This window comes from Cotesia glomerata, linkage group LG5, assembly GCF_020080835.1.
Source record: "Cotesia glomerata isolate CgM1 linkage group LG5, MPM_Cglom_v2.3, whole genome shotgun sequence".
NCBI lineage: Eukaryota > Metazoa > Arthropoda > Insecta > Hymenoptera > Braconidae > Cotesia > Cotesia glomerata.
The window spans coordinates 25,222,759-25,247,537 of record NC_058162.1 but is presented as its reverse complement, the minus strand read 5'-3'; the positions used below and the strand labels follow the sequence as shown (position 1 = coordinate 25,247,537).

At 28.9% G+C, this 24,779-nt stretch overlaps 3 protein-coding genes across 15 annotated transcripts in view; all 3 read right to left on the bottom strand.

Moving 5' to 3' along the window:
* Positions 1 to 1,023: 1,023 nt before the first annotated feature.
* LOC123265400 (luciferin 4-monooxygenase-like) lies at positions 1,024 to 6,045 on the bottom strand. Its single transcript, XM_044729123.1, has 8 exons — positions 5,935 to 6,045; positions 5,747 to 5,872; positions 5,391 to 5,601; positions 4,857 to 5,329; positions 3,354 to 3,531; positions 3,049 to 3,288; positions 2,745 to 2,974; positions 1,024 to 1,279 (listed from the first exon to the last, which is right to left on the bottom strand). The coding sequence occupies exons 1-8, from the start codon at positions 5,956 to 5,958 to the stop codon at positions 1,115 to 1,117; spliced, it is 1,647 nt and encodes a 548-aa protein (XP_044585058.1). The 5' UTR covers positions 5,959 to 6,045; the 3' UTR covers positions 1,024 to 1,114.
* A 2,114-nt stretch (positions 6,046 to 8,159) lies between these two features.
* Positions 8,160 to 15,317, bottom strand: LOC123265995 (cytochrome P450 6k1-like). Its single transcript, XM_044730022.1, has 5 exons — positions 14,576 to 15,317; positions 11,289 to 11,513; positions 10,557 to 10,831; positions 8,636 to 8,816; positions 8,160 to 8,572 (listed from the first exon to the last, which is right to left on the bottom strand). Exons 1-5 carry the CDS (start codon positions 15,234 to 15,236, stop codon positions 8,385 to 8,387), a joined length of 1,530 nt encoding a protein of 509 aa, XP_044585957.1. The 5' UTR covers positions 15,237 to 15,317; the 3' UTR covers positions 8,160 to 8,384.
* Positions 15,318 to 18,254: 2,937 nt separating this feature from the next.
* Positions 18,255 to 24,779, bottom strand: part of LOC123265993 (disintegrin and metalloproteinase domain-containing protein 11) — a 153,640-nt gene continuing 147,115 nt past the window's right edge. For 10 of the 13 annotated variants that reach the window (XM_044730012.1, XM_044730008.1, XM_044730010.1 and 7 more), the window contains exons 24-25: positions 19,707 to 19,907; positions 18,255 to 19,403 (exon numbers count right to left, since the gene is read on the bottom strand). In XM_044730012.1, coding sequence (XP_044585947.1) covers positions 18,746 to 19,403; positions 19,707 to 19,907 — 859 coding nt within the window. In that variant the 3' untranslated portion in view covers positions 18,255 to 18,745. The remainder of the gene's footprint in view (positions 19,404 to 19,706; positions 19,908 to 24,779) is intronic. The other 3 variants (XM_044730019.1, XM_044730018.1, XM_044730020.1) reach the window with 3 other exon arrangements.

Here is a 24,779-nt window from a genome sequence, read left to right as displayed (position 1 = left end):
AAATAAATTTTTATATTTTTAAAAGTAATTAATCATTTATGGAAATTATTATTGATAAACTTTAATAAAATTGATTACTTAATACGGTAAAAGCCCTAATTATTGACAGGGGTCTAAATATTGACACCCTAAATTATTTTTAAATATATTTAATCATGTGTAATAAGAATAACTATCATATAAATTTTTATTAAATTCTAATTAATTAAAAAATTGAAAAAAATTACTGTCAGTTCAAAATATTAAATATTAATTATTAAAAAAAAATAAAGTTACCACCAGTTCATCAAATCAGCTTACGAACGTTTATTTTCTTAACAACTTTGATTAGAAAAGCATTTTTTCAAATGCCGAGTTTAAATTCATTTCTTCATCTAATAATATCATCTTTTTTTTTTTTTTTAATTAACAATATATGAAAAAATTATAAAATTGAATACTCAAAATTAATTGTATGCTTTATAATATTTAAATAATGGGTGTCAATAACTAGTTGATAGTTTTTAAGTTGAATCTCATATTGACAGCCATTCGACAGCGCTATCACGCCTTTTTTTGACTTTAAACTAAAAAAATTAACTGTAAGAGTTTGAACTCTTCTGATTCAATAAATTATTTTTAAATAAATTTTTATATTTTTAAAAGTAATTAATCATTTATGGAAATTATTATTGATAAACTTTAGTAAAATTGATTACTTAATAATAAGTTTGGAGAAATAAGAATAAGCAGATGATTATAGGCATGCTTAGTATAGGTGTCAATAATTGGGGTGAAGGTATGTCAATAATTAGATCAATCCGTTTTTTAACCTGCCAATAATTGGTGTATCCGGATAATCTATTTAATTATTTAAAATTAATTAGTAAATATCAATGATTATCATTTTAAAAAATTTGATTAGTAAAAACATTACTTGAGACATTACCACAAACAAAATTCAACGATATTGATATTTGATTGCTTAAAAAAAATCAAATCATAACTTTATCTCTAATAGTGTTAATAATTCGGGCTTATACCTTATGTAAAGATTGAAAATTTTATTTTTTACTCTTATAAATATCCTGATAAGACCAGATCAATCTATAGGTCTGATATGAAAGTAAAATTGTTAGGATTTTTCAACTAGAGCTCTAGCCATTCTACGGAGTTCTTTTTTTGCAATCTTCTTCGATGCTGTGTAAGGCATTTTGTCGAGAAAACAAATACCGCCTCGAAGTTTCGTTTTGTCATGTAGCTTTTTTCCTACAGCTTCATGAATTTCATCTTCAGTTATCTAAAAAAAATATTAAGAAATCTTTAAAATTTCTAAACTAGAATTTATATAATTAAAAGAATAAGGAAAATTTTGTCTTCGGAATATTTATATTATAAAATTAGTTTCTTAAATTAAATTCAAGAATTGGAAAGGTCGAGATCTGAATTAGTGTCTTCAATGTTTCAAATGTTTCAACATTTCATAGAAATCAATCTTTTGCATTATTCTTCATGTCGGAATTTACTCGGAATTTTGTCGTTATATCTCTTAACTAGTCGAGTAAAGCTCAAAAATAACGTTAGTTAAAAAATTTATATATGTATGTAATATATATATATATATATATATAGTATATATATATATATATATATATATATATATATATATATACGTAATATAACGCAGGATGTTGCCGCGATTGTGTCTACAGTTCTTGACGGATCTAGATGAAATTTGTTACACATATTCTATAGATAATAACCTTGGATGAGTTCGAAGATGAGTGAAATCCATCAATAAGTTTAGAAATGGCAGCTCTTTAAAATTATCAAAATAGTGAAAATCACGTTTTCGGTGACTTCATTGATGTATAACTTTTGATTGAAAAGAGATACCTAATTTGTGACAAATTCATGTAAAAGCTCATGAAATTACCTTTAATTTGACGTATATAACATTGACATTTTGACCATTTTTAGTTATTTTATCAAAGTTAAGAGTTCTATTGAACCATTTTCAGGCAATGTGTAGTGCAACCGACTTATGAATGTTATTCTGTTGAGAATTCTCAACAGATCCTAATGAAATTTAGTATGCAAATTCTTTACACAATTAGCTTGCATGAGCATTAAAATGAGTGAAATCCTTCGTTTAGTTTAGAAATAGTAGCTCTTCAAAATGATCAAAATAGTAAAAATTACGTTTCCGGTGACTTTATTTATGTATAACTTTTAATAGCAAAAAGATAGCTGATTTTTGATAAATTCATGTAAAAGCTTACAAAATTACTTCTAATTTGACGTACACAACGTTAACTTTTTGACAATTATTAGTTATTTTATCGAAGTTTACAAAAAATTGAAATCTACCTTCCATCTCGGGCGGAGCCGAATGGCTTACTTTTTATATTTTGCAATAATCCAAATTTCTTGTGTGTAGTTTTTTATCCGTTAAAGTTGGGAAGTTAATATTGAAAAAAATAATTAAAGTCTCGATAAAAGTTTGTCCGCCATAAGAGCCCGTGTATAAGGAGATAAAATATGTGATTTTTAAAATTTAATATCTAACTAATTAAACGGTGAATCTTTTTTGAATTTTGGGATTAGATATATGACGTATTTATTTATACGTATACTTAATTTCAAAGCTCAAAGTTGGAATTTATTTTTTACATTAGATTCGCTCGAACTTCCTTAAATTAAGTAATGCAGTAATTAAAGCATAGTTACTGCAGGTTGCTAGGACCATATTATTGAAAACTTACTTCCATTCCAGGAACTCTAGTAACAAAAGCCATGGGTTGTTCTAGATCTTCAAGGTTAGGTTTTGCAACAACAGCTACTTCAGCGACACCTGGTAGCTCTTGTATCACATTTTCAATGGCCGCTGGCGCTACATGATGAAGGCGATATTTTATCATCTCTTTCATTCTTTCAACAATAAAAATATCGCCGTCTTCGTCATAGTATGCCAAATCTCCAGAGCGGAACCAATCTAAAATAGAAAACTATCATCAAAATGTCAATTTCACTATTGAATCCCAGGGCTGGGTACTTTTCTAATCCTACCATCCGAATCAAAAACTTCTTCAGTTGCCGAAGGATTATTCCAATAGCAAGTCAATAATGTTGGAGCTCTGCAATAAAGCTCTCCTTCTTCATTTGGACCCAAAATTTTGTTTGTTTCTGGATCGACGATTTTTATTTCCACATTAGCTAACGCTCTTCCACAGGAGACTAATCCTTTAGGAGCAATCACTTTAGGTGAATTGGGTCCTGTTACTACTGTTATTCCAAATTCGGTGGTACCTGTTGAATAATTTGAATAATTTGAAGTTAAATCATGAAATGTGGATAATAAATGTAATTAGTACCATAAACAACGTGAATGTCAGCGTTTTTGAACAGTTTATGGAGAAATTTAGTTATTTCTTTTGATAGAACTCCTCCGCCGACCATTAATAAACTTAGCGAGGATAAGTCATAGTTCCAAACGTTCAGTCTCTTGCTGAATCTGTTGGCGAAACTCGTTCCCATTATTATTCTGGTAACCTATAATGAAAAACATTGGGTTAAAGTATTTTTTAACATACTTAAATGTAGTTTGGTATAACATTTTATAAATGCACATTGAAAAAAAAAAATTAAGTGATTGTAGAGAAGGTCCTTTCAGAATTACTGTGACTCTTTTGTGATATCATCATTACGTCTTTAGTAGAAGCTATACCGATAGAACTATTAGATGCGAGTTTTCTAGATCTATTTAAAAAGAACATGTTTGAATATTTATTATCAATTGATCTCTAATGCCGATTCGACGCCTTTATTATAAATTTGCAATACATGCTATCTAATCTATTAAGTCAGCGATGTAGTTCAATTCAAATCTTTCTTAATTTAGTGCGTTTTTACAATAATTGGTCTTGTTTTAATCTTATTGTCTAAATTTTACTATTAAATCTAAATTTTATCTTATTAATCAAACTTTTAAATCAATTACCATGTTAACATTAATTTTGTACCTTTTCTATATTTTTATTTATTTATTTACTTATTCACTGATAGAAGGATTTGTTTATAGTTAAAAATATTTGTTAATATTTAACAAATCATTTATTAGAGACCACTTTTTAGTCCTTAACAAATATTTCTTAGTATTTAAAAAGATTTATTAATATTTAATAAATGAATATCTGATTTATTAAATACAAACAAATCATTTTAAATACTAAGAAATATTTGTTTGATACTAAAAAATGGTCTTTAATAAATGATTTGTTAACTATTAACAAATATTTTTTTAATACAAATAAATCCTTCTATCAGTGTTTATTTAAACGCCAATCGGCTTTGTACATATTGGTAATACAAAAAAATTTTTGAGAGAATTTAATATAAATAGAATTATAAAAGAAACTAGACTAATCTACAAAAGAGAGAGTATTGCAGAATTTCGGAATTACAATTTTGGAACCATCGAAAAAATTTATGTCAGTGTGATATCTATTAATGAGAGCTAATATTCTGTTTTTGGACAATTGGTGACATAGTTTTTATTGGACTTCGTTGTTTTCAGTACACGATTATGCCTGAGGTTGAGATTTTTTTCAATGAAGTCGAAGCAGTTTAATAAATAAGCAGTTTTATACTATTATAAGTAATCATTGTACTACTATTGTGTATATTTTTTTCAAAAAAAATTTTTTTCATTGAAAATACCTAAAAAAAACAATATTTTGTTTAAATTTAATCTAAAAGGTATTTGAAATTTATTTTTGAACGTAAAATTTTTACTGAATATTTAATAAATTAAAAAAGATCAAAATTTTGAGAATAAAATTTTTTTTTTATTTAACAAAAAAATGAATAAATCATACCTTATATTTTTCAATGAATCGACAAGCAACTTCTTCACTGGTATGATGAGAATTTATCATAGTATATTTGTAAAATATCGACCGCAACGTGACCATTATCCCCGATATCCAGCAGAGTGTAGAAAACCCCAGAATAATTTGTGAAGTGTTATCAGTCGGATAATGGGACATTATATGAGCTAATGATCGATTAGAGTGCAAAGCTCCTTTGGGATTACTCGTTGTACCCGAAGTGTACATTATTATCGCTGGTTCTTCAGCTTTTGTATCCGTACACTCAAAAGTTTTCACTTGTCCATCATTTTGAGCTTCTAAAATGTCTTCAAAGGATAACAGACCAGTTTTTTGTCCAAAAACAACAACAGGCAATGCATAGTTATTTTTTTCGAGTGTTTTCATTATTAATTCTGCAGATTCTTCATCGATAAACAACACTTTGGGGTTTGTTGTTTTCAAAAAATAGATAACCAGTTCTGTTGAGAAAAATATTTAAAATTTGAATGAATCTTAATTCAATAGAACAATCAAAAATACCTTCGTCCAAAGAACTGTCCCACCAAGGATTGAAAATTGTATCGATAAAAAAAGAAGCAAAGAAGGGTATGCAACTGTCTAAATGGTTCTTTGAACAAAAACCAATTACATCTCCGGGTTTTATTCCTTGTTTTTTGAGCCACAATGCACACCTTATGCTTCTATCGCTCATCATTTGATAACTGTCTTTTTTTCCACTCGCACCATCAATCTAGAGTTAAAAATTTAGCGTCATTTCGTCAAAAAAATTTGTGTTTAATATTTAACAAAATTTCTCGATGCAATTATGCTAATTTTTAAACTATAAAGCAGTCAAATATTTTTTAGTGTCTAAAAAAAATTAATAAATTACAAACCTGTCCTATAAAATCAGGATATTTTCTAAATTGTTCAAGAATTCTTTTTCCAATTCGATGGTACCCTTCTGGAAAATTAATTTTTGTTCCTTTCCAAACTCCATTTTCGAAAACAGCTTCCGGTACCTTTAGGATTACAAAATTTCAAATTACTTAGAAAAATTTTCGTGTTAAAAAAAAAAAATAACCTCTTTTCCACTTTTTTGTTCCATGTTTGTTAAAATCGGTCGATTAATTGTAACTGAATAATGCAACTGTTGCTACTTGGTATCAAAATAACTTATTGCATGATTTATTCATTTATTTATTACATAGTATAGTAATCATCTTTTTTTGTAAATCTTTTCGCAATACTTTATTTTGTTTACTCTCTGTTATCATATTAAATGTTCATGACTTTCATTTTTAACTGGTACGGTGATATATAAAGCCGATGCAATAAGTGTGACCTTGATCAGTGTAATCAAAAAATGAGTAACGTGAAAAAAAAATCCATTATTCAATATTTTTAATTTATGAATAATTTTAGAAGCACTTAACGATCCTTAAAGAATAAAAAGGTCCTACATTAATGATTGACAATAATTAATTATTATATAGGGGAACCTGGGGCACGAAGGCCCACCCTGGAGCACGACGGCCCCCCTCAAAAATTAGGTAAAATTTTTTTTTTCAATTTCCCTCAAGTTATGTGTGTGTGTGTGTGTGTGTGTGTGTGTGTGTGTGTGTGTGTGTGTGTGTATAAGTATGTAAGTATGTAAACCTCTCATAACTTTTGAATGGCTCGACCGATTCGATCGCGGTTGGCGCCATTCGAAAGGGCTTATCCAAACTTCGATTTTGGATACAATTTGGATCGATTCGGACCGATAGATTTCGAAAAATCTAAAAAAAACTGAAAAAAAAATTTTTTTCAGAAGTGGTTTTTTTGGAATAACTCGAACGGCTTTATCGATCATCTCCAAAAATTAATCAGCTCTTAACCTTAAAAAAACACGTCGATCGCCGCTAATCCGGTCAAAATCGGTTGATTTGTTCGAGATATATCGTGCAGGAGAGAAAACCCAAAAAAGTGTTTTTTCGGAATTACTTCGAAATTTCTAGTTTGATCAATTCAAACTTAAAAATTGTTCATAAGGCTTAAAAAACTGCGTCGAATGCCGCCAACCGCGTGAAAATCGGTTCATTCATTCAAAAGTTATTGCGGTTTGAAAACTCAAAAAATAGTGTTTTATCAACCTTCTATCGAACTTTTGAGCTTGAAGAGCTCAAAAGCATATAAAAGTTATCTTTTTGAGCTCGGAGAGCTCGAAACAACATATAAATTGTATTTTTGAGCTCGAAGAGCTCAAAAACGTCGTAAATGCAATTTTAAGCGCCCAGGTATGGAATTAGCGGGATATTGCAGGGATGGCCAGGGTCAACCGTTTTCCTAATTTTTTTAAAAATTTAAAAAATTTCAATGATTAATACCTCATATACTATTTATTTTTTAACTTTAGGAATTTTTATGGGTTTTTTATTTTAATTTATCAAATATTGAATACTACAGTTGTTGTGACTCAACTGGAGCGAAAGGACTTCCTTAAAGATCAAATCGTTGAATAACTAATTTTAAACAAATATTTGCATCCGTTGAATCCCATTTAATCAACGTTAAAATTGAACTGTTTTTACCGTCTGCTGTAAAATTTTCTAAATGTGGGATATGTATTAGAATGGCAGTATCGATAATTTACTATTAAAGCTTTGATTTAGTGAAGTAGCAAACTGGTTTGTTATTTCAACTTTACTAATAATTGTTAAAGAAACTAATGGATTTATTGCTTTAAGTATACTCATTTATTACAATAACATATCTTTTAGTTATCTCGTCTTTTCTTATTTTAATAAAATCGTTTTATGCATAACAACACCCATGGGTATGAAATTAAGGAGGGAAGTCTATGTAAAAGCCTCAAAATTGTTCATTTTTTAAAAATATTTTTGAAGGTGATAAAATAATTTTATTGTTTTTAAACTTTAAAACAACTTTATTGAACCTTTCTAGAGTACAAAAGTAATTTTTTTTTCCTGTCAAAATGGCGACTCAGGATAATATAACTTTTTGTTTGGTGCCACTGTTGTGAGGTCCCAAGCTGCTCTATTTATTACTCATTGACCATTGATTTGAAACAAAAAAATTAAAGTATTTTCTGTTTAGAAAATATTAACGGAAAGGATAAACTTTTAAAATTAAAAAAAAAATATAAAATAATCCTCTGAAAAAGAAATCAGAATTTGAGGCTTTTTTTGACATTTTTGACCTCAAAAAAGTATTTTATCAACTTAAAATATCTGAATTTTTGGTTTATCCTTCCGCTCCATTACAACAGCTATAACTTCGTTAATATTCAAGATTTTATTTTTTCCACTCGTCAGTACATGCTCAACATATTGAATTTTCAGATAAAAAAAAAAAAAAAAGTTGATTTGTTGAAAATTTTACATAGACTTTCCCCATGATGTATAAAGAATATATATTCAACAATTAGGTGAAATGAAACATTTTTGTAACTAAAATCACCAGATCAAGCTTTTTATTACCTTAATTAAAAAACTATACATAATTAAATTTAATAAAAAATTTGGAACGCATTCATAGATCAATAAATTTATTGCAGCATTTTTTCAATGGTATGAATTCAATATTGACTCCATTGGCAGATGCAGTGAAAGTTGACCGTCTGTCCACGTCATACATTTCTTCTGGGTTCCGATAGATTTCATACTCAGCCAAAATCTTGGAAAGCACGACTTTTACATGCATCTGTCCGATTTTTTTACCTGCAACACAATACGTCGGTATAAAGTCCCTAATTCAAGCCTATTAGATTATTAACTACTTACCGATGCACATTCTGGGTCCTCCGCCGAACGGAAAATAGGCGTCATTTAAATTGGCAGCGTCACTAAATCGTTCGGGGATAAAACTTCTCGGGTTTTCAAAGTGCTTTAGATCAGTATGCAAACCGTATACCGATACAAAAATAGGAGTCCCTTTTTTTAGAACAAGATTCGTGTCGGGTACCTGAAAAATAAAAATTAATATGACTGGTGGGACATTTGACTCTGAAATTCCATTAATTATAACCTATAATTATGTGAATGAAATTTATACTATAGTAAAATTTATCCTTATAATATAGAAGAATAACTAATTAACAACATCCCTTTGTCAAAAACCTCGATTACTTTTTAAATTTCTCGTATTTATCATTTGACTGAGTGTGACTGGTGGGACTAAGAAAAATCCTCTTTTACCAAAGGTATACTTAAATTCCAATTTCAGTTCGACCACTAAACTGAAAAAAAATACTTCCCTCTCAATACAAAATTTATACTACAAACATTCAATATTATGAAGAATTAGACTGATTACCTACGTAGAAACAATTAAATATATTTGTTTTTATTGTGACTGGTGGGACAAGTACAAAATGTCTAGATCAAGTTGTTTATTAAAAAGACTTTTATATTATTTCAACCGTAGAAACATTATTGTTTATATATTTAACTATAAATTATTTGGGATAATTAAAAGAAAACTAATTAAAAAACACAAATAAAGGATTTAGCATACTGACAACACGATCTTGATAAACTTAGGTGTTAATTAATGACGAACATGAACAAAATTTGTTCTTAAAACTATAATAATAAATATGTTAGTTAATAACAAACAAAATGAATTTGTTGTTAAAACTATTAAAACAACATTTGACCCGTATGCAAGTTAGTATGGCTGAAAAGTTACTAGGAGAGAAAAATCGATTTTCTTATTGATTAAAAAAATTTTCTTTACAAATTAGTAAAATATAAACTTTTAATAAAACATCAGGACTAAATTAGAATGAATCAGAGAAATTTTTAAATTTGATTCATTTTTCCATTTCGCATGGAATGCCCCTATAGTAAAATTTATCTTATAATATAGAAGAATAACTAATTAACAATATCCGTTTATCAAAAACCTTCATTACTTTTTAAATTTCTCGTAATTATAATTTGACTGAGTGTGACTGGTGAGACTAAGAAAAATCCTTCTCTTTTACCAAAGGTATACTTAAAGTCCAATTTCAGTTCGACCACTAAACTGAAAAAAAATACTTCCCTCTCAATACTAAATTTATACTACAAACATTCAATATTATGAAGAATTAGACTGATTACCTACGTAGAAACAATTAAAAATATGTGTTTTTATTGCGACTGGTGGGACAGGCATTTGTAACTGGTGGGACAAGTACAAAATGTCTACATCAAGTTGTTTATTAAAAAGACTTTTATATTATTTCAGCCTTAGAAACATTATTGTTTATATATTTAACTATAAATTATTTAGGATAATTAAAAAAAACTAATTAAAAAACACAAATAAAGGATTTAGCATGCTGACAACACGATCTTGATAAACTTAGGTGTTAATTAATAACGAACATAAACAAAATTCGTTCTTAAAACTATAATAATAAATATGTTAGTTAATAACAAACATAAAATGAATTTGTTCTTAAAACTAGTAAAACAACATTTGTCCCGGATACAAGTTAGTACGGCTGAAAAATTACTAGGAGAGAAAAATCGATTTTCTTATTGATTAAACAAATTTTTTTTTACAAATTAGTAAAATATACTTTTAGTAATAAATTAGAACCAAATTAGAATGAATTAGAGAAATTTTTAAATTTTAGTCATTTTCCCATTTCGCGTGGAATGCCCCTATAATAGAATACAGTTCCATAAATTTTGAATAAAAAAAAAAATTTACTTTGTAATCCTGGCGAGTGCACCGATCAAGGTGGACAACAGGAGGGTACAATCGGACACCTTCAGCGATACAGAGATCCAAGTACTTCATATTATCAAAAGCTTCGAAAGTCCATCCATGCTCAGCAACGGCTTTTTTAACATCTTCTCGGGCGCGGTCTTGATACTCTTTATTCTGTGCCAACTCCATCAAGACCACAGTTGCTGTTGTAGTACTTGATTCGAATCCGGAGAAGAATAATCCTGATTGGAAGAAAAGATTTTCACCTTCGAATTCTGTAACACAATTAATTCATTGTTATTCCATGGCTGTATGTTAAAAAATTAATCTCTGCGTTTTTTATTGCATCAAAATTGATTTATTAAAGTGCTATAGTTATCGAAAAAATTTGATAAGAAAGTTTTTTATTACATAACTTCGAAACTCCGCATTTTTAAAGTATTGTAGTTGAAAATGATCAAAAAAACAATTTTTCAAGACAGTTTCAAAATTTTCGAGCACAAAGTTGCATTTTGAGCGTGAAGAGCTAAAATTTTTGCAATGGAAAAGTTTTTGAGCGTTTTTTTGAATTTTAATATAACAAGAAGTTCCAGAGACAGCCTTAAGAGTCAACCATATCCAGGATTATTTAATTTTTACAATAATAAAAAAATTTTTAATTGTAACATTAGTGACAATTTTAGAAAAAAGGTCAGGATTTTACAAAATCAAAACAGATAAAAAAAAACTTACTCCAAAGAGGATTTTGCTTATCATTTTTTAACTCAATGATCGAATCAACGTAATCTCCTCTTTTACCACCGCTTTCTTCTCGAGATTTGATAGACTTTTGGAAAATATTTTGCAAGTATGTCGAGTCGAATAATATTTTGCAACCAATTATTTCTACAAGTTTGGGTATGAAGAACACCGTGACCAATGCTATCATGCGTTTAAATCCTCGGAAGAAGCTCATAACTGAAAAAAACACACTTTATTATCACCTAATAATTATCTATTGTATCAAATGTATACTTGTAAACTATTATCTTTATCTATTTTTGATGGTCCTGAAGGAGCTTAGAACTCCAGGATCAAACAAAATCTATTATCTATCTACCTATCTAATAATTATCTAGACGGAAAAAAGTAAACTGTAATAAATAATAGCTGATTTATAATAACGACGGTCTTATTAGCAATTTTAAACGAAACGCTAAAAATCAAGCTATAATTATTGATTTGCTTGGACTGGTAAAATATATATTTTAAGAATAGAATTTTTACTGTTTCAAATGTTAAATTCTTCGAGTGTGAGACGTTCCCCTTCTCCTCATAGTATAGACTATATATTGAAACAGTAATTTTTACTGTTTGAAACTGTAATTTTTTAAGATGAGAGAGTCGTTATTTACTATAGTGACAGCTACTAATCACATTTTCGATATTAAATTATAAATTGTGCACGTAAAAAAGTAAACTGTAATAAATAATAGTCGATTTATTATAAGTAATGAATTATTGGAAAAAATTACCATTTCAAACAGTAAAATCGTGATTTTAACAATCACTATAATATTTATCATTTAAATGCTACCATTTATTTTTTATATGGAAGAAAATACTATTTCACACAGTAATATTCGCTATATAAAAGTCAAAAATGTTAAAGTATAATAATTAAGAATTTTGACTTTGATATTTATCATTTCGTACCTTAAAAATGATCTTATAATATGTAAAAAATATAAACTACAGTTACTAAATTTCTATACAAGCAACGTCAATATTTACAGAGTAAAATGGTCAATTTTGAACGCAACGCTAAAAATCAAGCTATAATTATTGATTTGCTTGGACTGGTAAAATATATATTTTGAGAGTAGAATTTTTACTGTTTGAAATGTTAAATTCTCCGAGTGTGAGACCTTCCCCTTCTCCTCATAGTATAGACTATATATTGAAACAGTAATTTTTACTGTTTGAAACTGTAATTTTTTAAGATGAGAGAGTCGTTATTTACTATAGTGACAGCTACTAATCACATTTTCGATATTAAATTATAAATTGTGCACGTAAAAAAGTAAACTGTAATAAATAATAGTCGATTTATTATAAGTAATGAATTATTGGAAAAAATTACCATTTCAAACAGTAAAATCGTGATTTTAACAATCACTATAATATTTATCATTTAAATGCTACCATTTATTTTTTATATGGAAGAAAATACTATTTCACACAGTAATATTCGCTATATAAAAGTCAAAAATGTTAAAGTATAATAATTAAGAATTTTGACTTTGATATTTATCATTTCGTACCTTAAAAATGATCTTATAATATGTAAAAAATATAAACTACAGTTACTAAATTTCTATACAAGCAACGTCAATATTTACAGAGTAAAATGGTCAATTTTGAACGCAACGCTAAAAATCAAGCTATAATTATTGATTTGCTTGGACTGGTAAAATATATATTTTGAGAGTAGAATTTTTACTGTTTGAAATGTTAAATTCTCCGAGTGTGAGACCTTCCCCTTCTCCTCATAGTATAGACTATATATTGAAACAGTAATTTTTACTGTTTGAAACTGTAATTTTTTAAGATGAGAGAGTCGTTATTTACTATAGTGACAGCTACTAATCACATTTTCGATATTAAATTATAAATTGTGCACGTAAAAAAGTAAACTGTAATAAATAATAGTCGATTTATTATAAGTAATGAATTATTGGAAAAAATTACCATTTCAAACAGTAAAATCGTGATTTTAACAATCACTATAATATTTATCATTTAAATGCTACCATTTATTTTTTATATGGAAGAAAATACTATTTCACACAGTAATATTCGCTATATAAAAGTCAAAAATGTTAAAGTATAATAATTAAGAATTTTGACTTTGATATTTATCATTTTGTACCTAAAAAATGATCTTATGATATGTAAAAAATATAAACTACAGTTACTAAATTTCTATACAAGCAACGTCAATATTTACAACGTAAAATGGTAAATTTTAAACGCAACGCTAAAAATCAAGCTATAATTATTGATTTGCTTGGACTGGTAAAATATATATTTTGAGAGTAGAATTTTTACTAGTTGAAATGTTAAATTCTCCGAGTGTGAGACCTTCCCCTTCTCCTCATAGTACAGACTTTATATTGAAACGGTAATTTTTACTGTTTGAAGCTGTAATTTTTCAAGATGAGAGAGTCGTTATTTACTATAGTGACAGCTACTAATCACATTTTCGATATTAAATTAAGAAATTTTGATTGGAAAAAAGTAAACTGTAATAAATAATAGTTGATTTGTAATAAGTAATAATCAACTGGAGAAAATTACCATTTCAAACAGTAAAATTGTGATTTTAACAATAATTTCATAATATTTATCATTCAAATGCTACAATTTATTATTTATATAGAAGAAAATACTATTTCAAACAGTAATATTCGCTATGTAAATGTCGGAAATGTTAAAGTATAATAATTAAGAATTTTGACTTTAATATTTATCATTTCGTACCTTAAAAATGATCTTTTAATATGTAAAAAATATAAACTACAGTTACTAAATTTCTATACAAGCAACGTCAAAATTTACAGAGTAAAATGGTAAATTTTAAACGCAACGCTAAAAATCAAGCTATAATTATTGATTTGCTTGGACTGGTAAAATATATATTTTGAGAGTAGAATTTTTACTGTTTGAAATGTTAAATTCTCCGAGTGTGAGACCTTCCCCTTCTTCTCATAGTATAGACTATATATTGAAACGGTAATTTTTACTGTTTGAAACTGTAATTTTTTAAGATGAGAGAGTCGTTATTTAGTATAGTGACAGCTACTAATCACATTTTCGATATTAAATTATGGCTTTTATACTTTTTACATTAAGTTTTGTATTATTTACATTTACGCCACCCCGATGTCTGCTGTACAATTTGAAACTATAAAAATTAACCAGAATCCGCGTGAATTTTAGTTTACTTTTTTCCGTGTAACTTAATCAAATTTACTTACGGAATTTGGTGTAGTCAGAATCTGGATACTTAAAAGAATCAGTCTTAACTCCAAGTGCAATATTGCCTATAAGATCCGCTCCATATTTGTAATTCAAATCCTGAGCGTCAATAATTTTTACTCCCCGATTATCGGCAGGTTCGTTCCTCAGGAATTCCATCATAGGTTCCCCAGTTTCCATCATCAACGGAACCATCTGCCTCACGTTCTTCCGGCCGAATGATGGAACAGTTTTGCTCCACACGTATTTCCACGTAGGATTCTTTAATCCGAACAAATTTTTCATCCCAAAGCTGTCTTTCTGCGGCGATCCTGCGAAGTATCGATCGTTGAAATTTTCAGAATCACGGAACAGGATTTGCTTTATTATTTTTGGATCCTTCAACAAAAGGCAGGGCTTGTGGAAAATATAGAATCCGATATATGGAACATTTTCCGGCACCTCATGGTACAGTTCCGCCAAATGGTAGCCAGGCGCAGTGCGGAACAGTATTCCATTTTTGTAATCGCCGAAAATTAGGTTTGTCTGGCGAAATTGAGACACTCCGCGTTTTTTCCAGTAGCTTAGTTTGTAGCGACAGTATAAATAAAAAAGCAACAATGTTGCCAGGATTATTCCAATGTAATTAAAAAATTGTAAGTGTATTTTCTGTTCAAGCATGTTTACTGCTGCACAGATTAATGTCTACTGTTTCTGTCTAGGGTTTAAATATTTGGTACATCTAGAAGATCATTATTAGTGTAGGTAATGTTATATTATGAGGCTAAAGTATGTTATCATTCTAAAATGAATAAAAACTTTTTTTTTTTGAAGTAATTGAGTTATAATAACAAGGCTCTTTATTAAATAAATTAATAAATTAAAAATTGTCGAAAATCAGGAAATTAAATAAAATTATTTATTCACGATAAAACAATTTAGAATTAATAAATTAATTTCGATAATTTATACTCTTGAATTGAGCTTAACTCTACTTAGTTGAGAACCTTTTGACTACTACGCAGGCAACTTACCGGAAAATCTTACAATAAATATTAACCAATATAATTAATTTCTAATTTCTACCGGACATAATTTTATTACACCTATTAACCAAATAATCTTTTATTAATAACTGACGACAATTAATAAATTAAAGTCCGCCGGATTTAATTTAACATTAGAATCAACCTCGTGCGTAATTTATAAATTAAAACTATAATAAAGTATAACAATCGTATCAGCTCATAAATATTATCTAAAGTAAAAGCCCCAATTATTGGAACTATAAGAGACAAAGTTATGATTTGATTTTTTTGAGCAATCAAATATAAATATCGAATTTTGTTTGTGGTAATGTATCAAGTAATGTTTTTACTAATAAAATTTTTTAAAATGATAATCAATGATATTTACTAATTAATTTTAAATAATTAAATAGATTATCCGGATACACCAATTATTGGAAGGTTAAAAAACTTATTGATCTAATTATTGACATACCTTCACCCCAATTATTGAAACCTATACTAAGCATGCCTATAATCATCTGCTTATTCTTATTTATCCAAACTTATTATTAAATAATCAATTTTATTAAAGTTTATTAATAATAATTTCCATAAATGATTAATTACTTTTAAAAATATAAAAATTTATTTTAAAATAATTTATTGAATCAGAAGAGTTCAAACTCTAACAGTTAATTTTTTAGATTAAAGTCAAAAAAAGGCGTGATAGCGTTGTCGAATGGCTGTCAATATGAGATTCAACTTAAAAATTATCAACTAGTTATTGACACCCATTATTTAAATATTATAAAGCATACAATTAATTTCGATTATTCAATTTTATAAATTTTTCATATATTGTTAATTAAAAAAAAAAAAAAAAGATATTATTAGATGAAGAAATTAATTTAAACTCAGCATTTAAAAAAAATGCTTTTCTAATCAAAGTTGTTAAGAAAATAAACGTTCGTAAGCTGGTTTGATGAACTGGTACTCCTTATTTATTTTTAATAATTAATATTTAATATTTTGAATTGACAATAATTTTTTTCAATTTTTTAATTAATTAGAATTTAATAAAAATTTATATGAAAGTTATTCTTATTATAGATGATTGAATATATTTAAAAACAATTTAGGGTGTCAATATTTAGACCCCTGTCAATAATTAGGGATTTTACCTTATTAAGTAATCAATTTTATTAAAGTTTATTAATAATAATTTCCATAAATGATTAATTACTTTTAAAAATATAAAAATTTAATTAAAAATAATTTATTGAATCAGAAAAGTTCAAACTCTTACAGTTAATTTTTTAGATTAAAGTCAAAAAAGGCGTGATAGCGCTGTCGAATAGCTGTCAATATGAGATTCAACTTAAAAATTATGAACTAGTTATTGACACCCATTATTTAAATATTATAAAGCATACAATTAATTTCGATTATTTAATTTTATAAATTTTTCATATATTGTTAATTAAAAAAAAAAAAAAGATGATATTATTAGATGAAGAAATGAATTTAAACTCGGCATTAAAAAAAAATGCTTTTCTAATCAAAGTTGTTAAGAACATAAACGTTCGAAAGCTGGTTTGATGAACTGGTGCTCTTTATTTTTTTTTAATAATTAATATTTAATATTTTCAACTTTCATTAATTTTTTTCAATTTTTTAATTAATCAGAATTCAATAAAAATTCATATTAGTTATTCTTCTTACAGATGAATAAATATATTTAAAAAAAATTAGGAAAACGGTTGACCCTGAAGGCCATCCCTGCAACTTCTTCGAGCTCAAAAATACAATTTATATGTTGTTTTAAGCTCTTCGAGCTCAAAAAGATAACTTTTCTATGCTTTTGAGCTTTTCAAGCTTAAAAGTTTGATAGAAGGTTGATAAAACACTATTTTTTGAGTTTTCAAACCGCAATAACTTTTGAATGAATGAACCGATTTTCACGCGGTTGGCGGCATTCGACGTAGTTTTTTAAGCCTTATGAAAAATTTTTAAGTTTATATTGATCAAACTAGAAATTTCGGAGTAATTTCGAAAAAACACTTTTTTGGGTTTTCTTTCTTGCACGATATCTTTCGAACGAATTAATCGATTTTGACCGGATTAGTGGTGATCGACGTGGTTTTTTAAAGTTAAGAGCTGATTAGTTTTTGGAGTTGATCGATAAAGCCGTTCGAAAGTTATTCCAAAAAAACCACTTTTGAAAAAATTTTTTTTTTAAGTTTTTTTTAGATTTTTCGAAATCTATCGGCCCGAATCGATCCAAATTGTATCCAAAATCTAAGTTTGGACAAGCTCTTTCGAATGGCGACAACCGCGATCGAATCGGTGGAGCCATTCAATAGTTATGAGAGGTTTACATACTTACACACACACACACACATATATATATATACATACATACAGACATAGTGACACCCTCACGGGAATAGTGAGGGAAGCTTTCTGTGACCCTCAAACGTCGAGATCTGATGAAAACTCGATTTTTGTAAAACGGGGTAAAACCAATAACTTCTCGATTTTTGAAAATCTGAGATTTTCTTAGCGGAAAATTAAAAATTTAGAGTGTCAATATTTAGACCCCTGTCAATAATTAGAGCTTTTACCTTATATTTATAAAAAAAAATTTCTTAAGATACAAGGTAAAGGAAAAATAATCAAAACCACAAAATTATGAGTCAATCGTTTTACTAATGTTTATTAATAAACATTCCATATAGATAATTTAATTTATAATAATTTAAATACCAGTTGTCGCAATCGTATTTTTGTTTTGTTAAATCGTTATTTACACTATTCAGTATAAAATGCGAGTTCGAGATTAAATCACACCACTAAGGTAATGTTTTATTATTTTTTTTTTCATTTTTCAATTTTTTAAATCATTTAATAATAATTTATTAAATCTGTTGTTAAATATACCATTATCATTATCATTATAATTATCATTATAAATTATCATTAATAATTATCATTATCATTATCAATAAAATAAAACCAACAAATAAACAATTATTATTAAATTTAGTCATTCGATTCTCGTCTTGGACACTATCTGTCATCGATTATTAAATAATAATAATAATAACATTTTAAATTATTATTATTATTAATTTTAAATAAATTTATTTATTTATTTATTTATTTATTTATTTATTTATATCAATGCTTGTACTCAGGAAAATGCGTAGGGGGTAGTAGGGCAGTATTTTCGTTATCACTAGTGTTGGTAATTAATTCATTAGGGATATTATCATCGTTATTTATTATGTTACAATCTATTCTACCATCATCATCATCATCATCATCACCATCATCATCATTATCGTCTAGTGGGCATTTACTTTTTTTATTTTTATTTATATTTTTTTTAATAGTATCAGTATCAGTATTAGTATTATTAATATTAGGCAATTGATTCACATCGACTCCGGTACATACATCGGGACATTTTTTAACCAATAATTTACTTTTATTATTATTAATCATTATTTGTTGGTGGGATTGAGCATTTATGGCTTCGCCGTTAATTATAACCCGGCTATTTTTGCCTTGTCCATCAACATCTTGTAGTCCATTTAGATCTTTGGGCGCCAGTGATGACGGTGGTGGATAATATCCCCGATCTCGTATCGGCAGTTGATCTTTTGAAGTTGGCTGGGAACCCAATAGTTGTTGCGGCTGATGAAGATGAACTTGACGAAGATGAACAGCTGTCGATGGTGGCGGAGACGGTGGCGGCTGTTGTGGCGCCCGATGTTGGAGCCGATCCTCACTCGTCCACCGGGCTAATTGTTGTTGAGCTTGAATAAATGCATCACTAGAAAATAACAAGACTATGCGAGCCCGATAGGATCTATGGTACGGACACTAGTGCAGCATGCAAGAGACTGGACAGAGATTTTTAGGAGCATGTCGGCGGAAACCGCGGTCACGAAGTCTTTTTTATCTATACTTAATCTGTTTAAATCATATTTAAATGATACAAAAAGGCTAAATTACGAGCGTTTGTGACCTTAAGGCCGCAAAAGCTCGTCGTTAGGGTTTGACTTTGTTAAATAATGGAGATTTTTTTGACTACGGGTAGTTTTGGTGCGCATTTGATGGTAATTAACGCGGATACCTTTCGCTATCGGGCGTTTCGCCCCTAGTGTTTGAGCCTCTGTCAGGATCGGCTGTTTCATAGATTCCCTCCTCCTCGTGCATTTGGTGGGAATGCTGGTGCGAATGCTGGTGAGTGCCGTACGGGCTTCGCGACGACGGCTGACGATATCGACCGTAGACGAATCGATCATCCTCGCGACCGCGGCTGCACCTTCTGCTTCTACGCAGGAGGACACATGTCAGTCTAACATTTGTTTTGGACACTCTTTTTTACACTGAGAGAAAATAATAGAACTTATTCCTATGTAGAATGGTAACGATTACCATGCACTGTAAATCCAAGTGTTTTAAAAGTGACTATAAATGGGCATTTAATATAGGAAATTAAAACACGTGGAAGTGCTTTAAAAGTAACTACAATCCTTCAAGATAGGAACGAAACACTTTACGTGTGTTTTGTTAAAATACTTGGATTTACAGTGATGTTACATAGTAACGAAAATTTTTGTGAGAACCCTTTGTAAATTTGCTAATAAAAATTTTAGAAATTCTGATAAAAATATGAACAATCACTCATTCGATGCGGAATTAAATTCTGAAAATAATGTTTTTATTATTTTTTTATAATTTTTTTTTATTCATTTATTTTTTTTTTAATTATTTTTTCCAGCTAGAGTTCTGAGAGTCAAGACTTTTTTTCAAAAATTTCCTCCTCTTTAAGGATCTTTTTACCGATTTTTGATATCACCAATATTTATTGAGTTATTTACGAAAAACTGAGATTTTTTATTTTGCTTATTTTTTTTTTGTTAATAACAAATTGAAATTTTCATCGAAAAATTAAAAAAACAACAACATTATTTTCAGAATTCAATTCCGCATCGAATGAGTAATTGTTCATATTGTTATCACAATTTCAAAGATTTTTATTAGCAAATTTACACAGGGTTCTCACAAAAATTTCCGTTACTATGTAACATGGTAATCGTTACCATTCTACATAGGAATAAGTTCTATTCTTTTCTTTCCGTGTACATACGTAATTACTTCATTTTCATTATCGTTTTTATTTATTCAAATTAAATTACTAGAAAAATGAAAGAAAATGGGTTTAACGAGGAAGAGTGTGGAAAAGAGGTTTTTACGCAACGAGGAGCGATCTTTGGAGCGCGGGAAGTTTAATACGGCACGTTCTAAAAACATTCGGCTCGCCCGAAGGGAAAGTACGCGTTGCAAGTTTAATTTATAGATTTTTATGATTTATCATGTCTGATATAATTAATTTAGGGTAGATAATTATAAATTTAGGATAATTAACGGAATAAATTGTTATTTTACTTAAATTTTTGGGTAAAATTTTCGATTTTAAAGGATATTTATATAAAAAATTTTTTTTTTATTTATTGAATATTCTACTGGATTAAATTTATTTTTAAGAGAGTTGAAATTTTATAAATTTACGTTTTGTAATAAAAAAAGATCTAGACTCTTAAAAGTTTAGAGTTTTTACGGGGAAAAATAAAAATTGATAAAAAGAGACTCAGTAAAAATTAGATTTCAATTAGACATGACAAATCAGGAAAGCGCGGACAAATATGTACGATAAAAAAAATGAATATAAATATAAATCCTCTACTAAAAAAAACAACAAACAAAATTTGATGGTGTAGAAATTCACTGATTTTTTCCCCGAAATAACTATCAGAAGTTAAATCCCTAGTAGTAAATAGTAGCCCTGAGGATTATAGGTTTTTTCTCGTAAATCCGGTAGTGTAAGGTTTAATTAAGCTATAAAAAATTTGGTAGCCCTGCGGTTAAAAGTTACAACCGTTTAAAAAAAAACAAGTTTCTTTTTTATTTGTAATTCACTTTTGATTGCCGACTAAATGACTGTTTTTTACGATATCAATTTGAGCTGGACGTTTTTTTTTTCACTATACTATAAAAAATTTCCTGATGTGACTTGATGTGTCAATGCATAAATTTTTGATCAAATAGTTTTGAAAAACTTTGATAGAGGGCTAAACTATATTATTAAAAGAATAAGCGAAATTTTGTGTATATCTTAAGAAATGTCAATAATTAAAAAATGACTTTGTATCTTGACAACTAATATCATTTTTAAAGATATAAGTTAATCCCGTTGTTGCACTCATCAAGATCTTTCATTTGAGTACCCACATCAATTTTTCATATATTTTATATATTTATATATTTCACAAATACCATATATATAAAATATATAAAAATGCCATGTGGGTATTCAAATGAAAAGTCTCGATGAGTGTACCATCGGAATGAGTTTATATCTTAAAAAATGTCAATAATTAAAAAATGACATTGTATTTTGTCAACTATTGACATTTTTAAAGATATAAGCTCATCTCGATGTTGCACTCATCAAGACCTTTCATTTGAGCACCCACATCAATTTTTCATATATTTATATATATTATATATATGTATATATGAAAAATATATCAAAAATGCATGTGGGTACTTAAATGAAAGGTCCCGATGAGTGTAACATCGAAATGAGTTTATATCTTAAAAAATATCAAAAATTAATAAATGACAGTGTATTTTGTCAACTATTGACATTTTTTAAGATATTAGCTCATCCTGATGTTATACTCATCAAGACTTTTCATTTGAGTACCCACATCAACTTTTCATAAATTTATATATATTATATATATTGTGACGTTATTTTTCACATGGGGTCTGTGACAACTGAGCGTCACATCGAGCACTAGCTCAAAAGCTCAAAAATATTGTACAGCGATAACCCAAGATACTGTAAATAGAACGATTTAAAATTTTTTTTATTGATTTATGGTAATTGTGGATAGTTAGTTACAGGGTTAGGTAAAGTAGGAGGCCGCGATATCAAGCCTCGCGGTAATGCAGGATTTGGGGAATTAGTTCGCGAATTAGTTACAGTAAGATAGAGGAGTGATCATCGATCAAGAGAGTTCGAGTTCGACCGCCGTCCGAGACGGACGTGTTCCAGATAGTCGGTCTTCAACCGTTGTCCAGGTTAGACGCTACAGAAAAATTATTCAGTCTTCGTCCAGGATGGACGCGTTCCCGATAAATTTTTATTCGTCTTCAGAGACGATTATGCTACAGATTCTCTCTTTTTTTTTTGTTTATTTAATTAATTATTTAATTAGCTTCGAGTCGTTTGGGTTATAGCTACAGATTTAAGAGTAATAACGAGGAAAGTGATTGAGTTTTGTGTGAGTAAGGTAAAGTAAAGAGCAAAGTTATTAGTTGGCGTCTCGAGCTTGTGGACGAGTCTACGTTGCCGTGGAGCGGGACAATAAGTCACCCGGCCTCGTGGATGCTAGGTAACTAGCCCTTTTGAGACTCCTGGTGGACTACGGAAGTCCAGCTGTAATGCTGGCGCTCCAACATGGGAGGAGTCAGGTGTGAGTAGGAATCGGTTTTAGTAATTTTGCCCTTGTGGTGGTTTTGGTATTTCTGACGAGACTTGACCAACCTCGCCGAGAGTACCGCTGGTCCACGTTAATTTTGGCAGGCCACAGGTGTGATCGGACCATTGTGCCTGCGGAAGCCTTTGGTCAGTGTTAATTTTGAGGGTTAGAACCTCTTGTAAAATCCTTTTACGTTTCCCTACTTATACCGGCTCCAGGAGAGGTAGCCACCATGGACGATCCTGGCTCGGGAAAAGGAAAGAAGGTATTATTTAATTTATGTTATTTCTGTCGAGTTAATTTCGTATTCTGGGGAATAGTCCTCTTGTAAAACGTTTGTTGCGGTACGTTTTAAATTTATTCCTTTTCTTTGAGTAAAGTAAGAAGGATGCTTAGTTTAAGGTATATTTTATGAGTTTTTATTTTGTACGGTTAAGAGAGTTAAGGATTTTGTGAAGGGTATGTTTTGAAGCCCCAGGTCATTTTAGATATTTATACTTTAATTGGGTTATCGCTCCAGTAAGAATCAAATGTAATTAGAATTATTTAATTTTTGTATTTCTAGCTAAAAGTTATATTGAGTTCTGTACGGTTATATTTATTCGAGTTTCCGGTAATTAAGTTCCTGTATCTGTTTTGTTGTAACCCTTATAGTTAAAGTTTTGTTAAGTTTTTTTGGGACTTTGTTAATAAATCAGCTATCAATCCGAAACATCAGCGTCTTGATTTACACACGTTTCCCCAACGTGCAACCGGATCACCCCCTCTCTCCACAATCCACACACTGAGCGACACCGAGTATACCCGCCTTCTCTGCTGCAGCTCTCAGCCTTATTGTTACAGTTCTTTGAGTTTTGGTAATTTCTCGCAAATAAAATTATCTGGCGTCCTTACGGTTATAGATGAGGCAGTTCGCGGGAGTATGAGAGTCGGAAGTATAACGTTTGGGGTTAAATCTCTAGGTTTCCTATTAAAGATATCGTTTGTAGTTTAGTTCAAAGAGACCACCCACCAACCCCTTAAATCCCCAGATTTTAACGTTATAAAATGGCGCCCAACATCGAGGCCTGAAAAGCGCGGGAGTCCGCACCGATCGAACACCTGTATCGAGAAAAACGATGTGTAAATCAAACAACTACGCATGATTGCATAGCTGGATTAGGTTTTGTGGAATTATTTATTAAGGTATTATTTTTGGGTATTATGCTTTTCGCTTGAGTTAAAAATTTAAAGAATTTAGGAAAAATAGTTATTGCAGTTATTTATTCTCAGGAAGCACCTTAGATTATTTTTCTTTTGTTCAAGTAAAAATTCTGAGAATCTAAAATCTAAAATATAAAATTATTAATTTAAGTATTTATTCCCGGAAATACTGATGGTATTTCTTTTGTTTAGCTCAAGTAAAAATTCGTAGGATTACAGAAAAAGCTAAAGAAAGAATTTCTTTGTTACAGTCAAAATGTTACATTTACTCATACCTTTTTTTTATATATATATGTGCTTCATCTCTAAAAATTATATTTATATTGAGCATTGGAATTTCTAAACATTCGCACACGTGCGGGCTACAGAAAAAGAAAGTTATAGGAATGCATCATATTCCTAACTTAAGTAAATGAAATTTTATTACTTGGTTACGGTTCTTAGAAATC